The 8136-nt window shown below is 36.6% G+C and overlaps 1 protein-coding gene across 1 annotated transcript in view; it reads right to left on the reverse strand.

The window, feature by feature from the left end:
- Positions 1-380: 380 nt before the first annotated feature.
- The window catches only part of LOC106867426 (MAM and LDL-receptor class A domain-containing protein 1), a 12473-nt gene continuing 4717 nt past the window's right edge, over positions 381-8136 (reverse strand). Inside the window, exons 2-4 of the mRNA XM_014912300.2 lie at positions 4161-4307; positions 1013-1263; positions 381-571 (exon numbers count right to left, since the gene is read on the reverse strand). Of these exons, the coding sequence (XP_014767786.2) occupies positions 452-571; positions 1013-1263; positions 4161-4307 (518 nt within the window). The 3' untranslated portion in view covers positions 381-451. The remainder of the gene's footprint in view (positions 572-1012; positions 1264-4160; positions 4308-8136) is intronic.

An 8136-nucleotide genomic window follows, 5' to 3' on the forward strand; every position in this document is an offset into this window, starting at 1 on the left:
ACTTGTTACCGGAATAAACAAACTTGTAACTTGTTGACAAAAATATGTTGATTGTAATGGTATTTACTTTGATGAATAAAATTTCCGCATTGTTGAAATATATAGTGATGAATTTCATGTTTCAAAATGTTGCTTACTTTTTACTCAGCCTGATATACATATATATATTGTTGAAATTTTTGAAAATAAGTTATCCATCTACATGTTTACCTCACTTAAACAGCTAACGTCATTGGTAAAGGTATGAATATCACAGATACCCAATTTTTTTCAAAACAGGTTGTGTGTGTTTTGTCGTGAGGAAATCAATTTGTTTCAAAGATATTTTAATTTGATTGCTGTATTTTACAGAAAGATTTTATTGACAAACATGCTTCAATGTTTATATGTTACTAATCTTAACATGTTATAGTGTTACCATTTTACAACTGTACGATGTGCAGAAGAGTTATCAAGGTAGATCAATCCCTCTGAAATTCCGTTTGTAGTTACAGAATCCTGGTTCAACTCTGATGTCGTCCACTGCAATGTCACCTTCTCTGCCAGAACCAATAACAGCCTCCAGTACCAACTGCAAAAAATATTTTATGCTTATTAGAAAGTGTACAGAATGGTAGAACATTGGACAGAACTGTTAGAATGTAGGACAGGATTGACAAAATGTCATTTGCAAAGTATGACACGGTAGCTTATACTATAACTTCTATTGTTGGTGATGAAGTCTCAGTCCTACTACCCTTGACTCACCTTTGATGAGTAGAAGGGAGAGGGCTGTACTATCAGTAGTTTGGTAGCCATTCCACAGTGAATTGGATCAGCATGAAATGAAATGCTGAGCTCAAGGGATAATGTGTTACCTAGTCCAGGAATTGAACCAATGATTTTAGGATTGTGAACCTAACTCCAAAACATTAGGCCACAAACTTTCACTGAAACAATGATACTAGTTATATGTAATAAGGATAGAATTGAAGTGGTCAACTGTATGCTTCCCACAGAAAGTCATAGTTACCTGAAATGGGGATCTGGCTTGAAATTCAATGTCACTTTTGTGCCATTCATCTCCCTGTATTCCTCTCTTGCTAAACAACACCTCTGTTTGCTGCCTATCAAAGAACTGTGCTCGTAGAGACAACATGCCTACTGTATAGCCAGCCATGTGGTAAGAGAGTCTGATACAGTATAAATTAGTTGGTATATGTTGTGAAGTGAGCTGTGTCACTCTGTTCTCATGTCCATTAGCTTCAGCAAAGATGTAATAGCCTGGCATAAAAAGATATATTTCAATAGGCAATTGATTTAATAAAATCTATTTAAGTTGATTATATATTCTGGAATTAAATTTAAACAGTAAAAACCAATAAAAGAATCTGTACATCATCATGTGAATATTTTTGAAAAAAACTAATTATAACACTAATTATAATACATTCTAGCCGATTCAAATGTGAATATCTGATTGCTGTTGTTTTTCTTCGATTCTTGTTGCTCTGCTTGCACCTCATGAATTAATATCTGAACAATTTGTTTGCTGATTCCTATAAACAAAGGCTTGTACTGTTAGATTCATCTGTTTGGTGGAATGCTTTAGACTGAGGAGACACACAAGGTCAAAACACAGAAGTGTCTCAAAGACTTTACACCTGCAAATCATGTATGAGATGGTATCAAAAAGTTTCCAGACTAATTTTGTAGCACACCAACAAATGTCAGTACCCGGTTCCATACAAAGTGAGAGCTAGCAATGACTTCCATGAGGCAGTGTGCCAAGTGACATCACTGTGTTTACTTCACAAGTTTTGAAATTAGTGTTTTTGGGATGACATGTATGCTGTAGTCTGTGATTTTTGTCATGGACAGAAAGTTGAAACAAAGAGCTAACATGAAATTTTGCGTTAAACTTGGGAAGTCTGCTATAGAGACATTGAGCATGCTTCGACAAGCTTATGATGATGAGGCAATGGATTGTACATAATGTTTCGAGTGGTGTAGGTGCTTCAAAAGAAGAACATTCCTGAAAGACAATGAGCAATCTGGAAGACCTGCTACAAATGTCACCCCTGGAAAGTTTATCAGCTTGTGCAAACAACCAATGACATTTGGAAGCGTTTGAGGGAGGTCATTTGAGAAAAGTGACTAGATCTGTGGAGTGCAAAGAATTGGATTCCTCAAGATGACAATGCACTCAGTGATAACTGAGCTCTCCTCATTCATGAGTTTCTCATCAAAAACAACATAGTATTGCTTCCACACCTACCCTATTTACCAGACTTAGTACCTGTGGACTTCCATTTCTTCCCCAAGAAAAAAATGCAGCTCAAAGGTTGCAGTTTTAACATTTGTTGAGATCGAGAGTGAATCACAGAAGATCCTCAACCTGCTTACGGAAAATGACTTGCAGGCTGGATTCCAAAAGTGGCAGGAATGCTGGGACCAGAGTATTGCTTTACAAGATGACAATTTTGAAGGAGATAATGTTAAAACTTAGGTAAATAAGTTATTTTTTATTAAACCTAAATAATCCGGGAACTTATTGATATTTCCTTGTATGTTCATCATCATCATCATTATCATCCTCCTCCTCCTCCTCCTCCTCATCATTTAACGTTTGTTGTCCATGCTGGCATGGTTTGGATGGTTTGGTCAGAGCTGGTAAGCCAGATAGCTATACCAGGCTCCACTCTGATTTGACATGGTTTCTACAGCTGGATGCCCTTCCTAATTCCAACCACTTTACAGAGTGTGTTGGCTGCTTTTACATAGCATTACAGAGTGTGTTGGATGCTTTTACATGGACGTTTTTATGTGGCCCAGCACAGGTGCTTTTATGTGGCATCACAGGAATGCTTTTACATAGCACCATATGGGTGCTTTTACATAGTGCTTTTTATGTGGCACTGGCACAGGACTCTTGCCGGTCAATCCTCTCCACCAGGGAGACTGGACTTAACATTCTGCTGTGGAGCACAGGTCTTCTTGAGTACAAGATGCCAGGCATTTCGGTCCTTTGCCATCTTGCCCGAAGGGTTCAGCATCCTGCAGTCATTCTTCACTACTTCAAGTGTTATAATCACAAATTGTCTAAACCATTGTTTCTCAAATGATTCTTAATCTAAAGACTCCTTTGATTTCTATTTTATTCAGATGGGCCTTCCTAGCCATTCAATGTTTAAAAATCCATATTATATTTTTGTGATTAAACATTATTGGGAATTTTATTAAAAAAATTGTTAAAATATTTTGGGTATTGTAGAAGTATAACAGATTTATTGCAGATAAATTTTAATAACAAAGTCTTATGTGGACCCTCAAGGGCCATATGGATCCTGGTTGAGAACCACTGGTCCAAACAGAGGAAGTGTTCTCTGATGATGAAAAATAGCAGTGATCAAATATTCACATTTGAATCTACAAGAATGTATTAAGAATGAATACATACTTTGTTAATTATAATAACGTTTCTGATTGTCACAAAGTTATTTTCACTGTTTCAATTAACAAAAACAAAATATCTACTGTTTTAGAACAGTAGAAAGGGAGGGTCACTACTTGTAAACTTTTCAGGTTTCTCCAGACTGGTGTGACTATCACTTTTACTGCACAATATTGATAAGATGAATGTGAACCTTTACAGTCCTACCTTGGTCAGTTTGTTAGTGTGCCTATGATCTTCACAGTTCCACATTGGTCAGACTGGTATGAAGTGACCATCACCTTCACTGGTCAGACATATACAACTAATGTCTATTCTGAATGGGGAATATGAACTTGTGGTTTGGTCTCAATTCTTGCATCTGAGTAGATTCTTATTAAGGTACACCAGGACCAAGTGGTGGTGTTAAACTGGGTGGCTAAATATAATTGATACTGTTACTGACCAGCAGTTTTATAGGTTCTTATAATACAGCGACACTTTTGTTCATTTTTTATTTCATTTTATGGTTCTATAGCACATTTACTGAATGAGTGAGCTGCTATATAGTTACTTGGCCCATCAGAAATAGCAGTCAAGAGTCTCTTAAATCATAAGGACACATTAGATATGGCTGATTAAAAAAAGATGGATGGTCATAGCCAAAATAACTTTGTTCAACTGCTCAATTAGGGATGACATAGAAGTCAAGAAAAAAGAGGAGGAAATGAAGGAGACAATTACTCACCAAGACCATTAGTATTATCTCCACTGGGGCCAGTGAATGCAGTTGGAGTTGAACCTTTGAAGACTTTCCAGTCAAAATCATCGTCTGTATTTTGTTTCCAAGAACAAATGTTCTGTTGTTCAAAGTTGCAATCCCACTTTGTATGCCCTGACATTGAAATATAAGCTTATCGGTTTAGATTATTGGTTACAATGTCAATAATGATGATGGTGATGATGATGATGATGATGATGATGATGATGATGATGATATAACAATAATAGCAATTTTGAGGTGGGGGATTAATCAATACCATCAACCCTAGTACATGACTGGTACTTTTCTTTATCAGTTCTGAAAAGATGAAGGGCAAACTTGAGAGAAAAAGGTGAGAGAGAGAGAGCGGAGGGGAATGTAGCAAGTGGTGGTGAGCATGGGTGGGGAAAGGGAGTGTTGGGAAGATGGGTTGTGAGAGGGTTTTCAAGGAGAGAGATTATGTGTGTGTGTGTGTGGGGGGGGGGGATGATCATAAAGGACATGCCTTAATGGCCTCAAATAAAAGCAGTGTCAGGTAAACAAACAAATAAAAAAAAAACATACCAGCAGAGCAGGCACTTCAAAAGTAATGAAAGCAAATTTTACCAACAGCTGAACAATGAAGAGGAATATCAGGGGAATGATATGTCAGATACTGAAGTAGCAAGAATTCTTGAGAAAAGAAGTTCAACATAATATGGAGGCAGACTAGTTATGGAAATTTAGAAGTGAAATGGAAGCCAGAGCAAAATAAGAAAATATAACTATTACAGATATGAGGATTAGATTGAGTGCATGAGCAGTGAGTTCACATGAAGGCAAAATTCACCTCCTTGTACCTTGAGGGTAGGCTCTGGCACATTGCTACCACCTCTCTCTCTCTCTCGACCCCTCCCTCTGACTGGGAGTAACCATGTATATCCTTTACAGTAAAACACCTGTTTCCCCTCATAGCTTAACTTCTCATATCAACTAGTAAAAGAACACCTCCACAATACTACTCACCCTCTCAGTTGATGGATTTTTGTCTTGTCAGTTACTTCATGACCTCGCTGGTGCTGGTGCTAGGGCCATGTAAAAAGCACCCAGTACACTCAGTAAAGTGTAGGAAGAACATCCAGCCATAGAAACCATGCCAAAGAAGATAGCACAGTTGTCTAGCTTGCCAGCTCCTGTCAAACCGTTCAACCCATACATGCATAAAAGATAGATGTTAAATGATGATAGTCACAGATAAGAAAGTGAAAAAGATGGTTAAGAAGATACCAAACTGGAAAGTCAATGGACTAGATGGTGTTCAGGGATTCTTGCTAAAAATCTTCTGAGTACTCATGGTCATATACAATACAATCTTTTCACATTGTTGGCAAAGGCTTTCTAATATATAACTTTAAATATATCTATATTATATGGTGCAGGAGTTATAGTGATGATGATGATGATGATGATGATGATGATGATGATGATGATGATGATGATGACTACAACTACTACGACGACGACGATGATGATGGCAACAATGATGATGATGATGAATGATGATAAAAATCTGTTTAAGAGTGCTTGGGACATTTAAGCAGAAGGGAATTTAGGCCACTGCTCTGAAAAATATTAACATTGATGAATTATCAATGTAATTAACATATTCATTAATGAAAGTGTATCGTTTTTGCTTCATATAATTATTATATGCCAAATGTATACACTAAATGGTTAAGTACTAAATGTGCTTGACCCAACAAAATGGTTGGGGCCAGCTCAAATGAACCTTGACTATAATTCCATAACCTCGATTTTTTCAATTTTTAATTTTCATTAACTTTCTTAAACTTTGTAAAAATTGCATAAACTTTATGTTAAAATATTCATTGTATTATAACCTTTAGTTTCATATAAGCATAATAATTTCATATAGCATAATAATTAATAATAATAATGGTTTCAGATTTTGCCGCAAGGACAGCAATTTTGGGGCAGGAGATGAGTCGATTACAGTGTTCAACTGGTACTTATTTTATCGACCCTGAAAGGATGAAAGGTAAAGTCAACCTCAGCAGAATTTGAACTCAGAACGTAGCAGCAGGCAAAATACCACTAAGCATTTTGTCTGGTGTGCTAATGATTCTGCCAGCTCACCACCTTAATAATTATAATAGAAATATCTTTTCTAACATTCTTTACTCAAGAGTCTCTTCATGTTCACATTTCACTCGGATCTCTATTTTACTCTTACTTATCATCTCCCACTCCTCTTCTTTCTCTGTTTGTTTACTCTTTCTCCCACTTATTCTCCTCCCCTTTCTATTAGTCATTTCGTCTTTATATATCTACTTTTCTATCTGTCTCTCTTTCTTCTGTTTGTTTTTTTCTGTCTCCCATTCTTCCTCTCTCTATGTTTCTTTACTCTCTTTTCAACTCATTCTCCTTCACTTTCTGTCAGTTCTGTATCAATCCTCCTGTCTGTCTATGAGTCCTCCCCTCTCTCTATATCTACCTTTCTGTCTGTCTGTCTGTCGTTCTCTCTCTCCCTCTCCCTCTTTTTATCTCTATCTCTGTCTTTCACTGTCTTCATTTGCATTTCCCTCTTACATTCTTCCTCCTACTACTACTGTAGCTTCCTCTCTTTTTCTTTTACACTCCCTCCTCTATCTCCCAAACATGCTTTATTACCCTTTCTTTCTTGTTTTCTCTGCGTATTCCTCTCTACCTTACAACACTAGAGAAGTTAAATTGCCCACCAGGTCATGTCTTCTCTCTGGTTACGTCTTGTCTCTTCCTTCTGGTGATCATCATCTGGTCAAATTTAATTAACACTATGTCCGAATTCTCATTAATTCATTAAATTAATACTTTTCTTTCTTTTCACTGAGCTCAAGGCTAACCTGAATAGTGAGAACAGAGGAGGTACAGATGTTATTATGAGAGATAACGTGATTGTTCGACTTGTTAGAAATAGGAGTTAGAATGCTCTCAAATCACTTCCTACTGTCCCTTAGGAAAGATGCATTTGATGATGTATTTCTAGACATACTGTATCAGAAATACAGAATGGCTGGTCAAGCTGAGCTGAAACATCTTTGATTGTAGGTCTGCTAACCCAGAAATGGTCTGGGGCTAAATAACCAGATATGTTTTATGTACAAAGTAATGTACATATTTATGTAACACATGTATATTATACTAAAGTTAAATGAATGTACTGGTCAAGCACTTAACGTGCTTGACCCAACGAAATGTTGGGTCAAGCTCAAATGAGCCTTGACTATATTTCCGTTACCTCGCCACACATTAGAAATAGATAGAAATACTGAATTTTTCAATTCTTTAATTTCCATTTACTTTTTTACTTGTTTCAGTCATTTGACTGCGGCCATGCTGGAGCACCACCTTTAGTCGAGCAAATCGACCCCGGGACTTATTCTTTGTAAGCCTAGTACTTATTCTATCGGTCTCTTTTGCTGAACCGCTAAGTGACGGGGACATAAACACACCAGCATCTTTTGTCAAGCAATGCTAGGGGGACAAACACAGACACACAAACATACACACACATATATATATATATATATATACATATATACGATGGGCTTCTTACAGCTTCCGTCTACCAAATCCACTCACAAAACTTTGGTTGGCCCGAGCTATAGTAGAAGACACTTGCCCAAGATGCCACGCAGTGGAACTGAACCCGGAACTATGTTGTTGGTAAGCAAGCTACTTACCACACAGTTACTCCTGCGCCATAACTTAAACTTTGTTAAAATTGCATAAACCTTATGTTAAGATATTCATTGTATTATAACATTTATTTTCCTATAAGTTTTATAGCACAATAATTGATTATTATAATTAAATACCAATTTTCCATCCAAAATGCTGAACATTGTTGCTTTGTTTTTTGAAAAAACTTAATTGAAATGAAATAACAGGCTTAAATGATAATTATAAAATAAAAATTAAA

The sequence above is a fragment of the Octopus bimaculoides genome, chromosome 8 (assembly GCF_001194135.2).
Source record: "Octopus bimaculoides isolate UCB-OBI-ISO-001 chromosome 8, ASM119413v2, whole genome shotgun sequence".
NCBI lineage: Eukaryota > Metazoa > Mollusca > Cephalopoda > Octopoda > Octopodidae > Octopus > Octopus bimaculoides.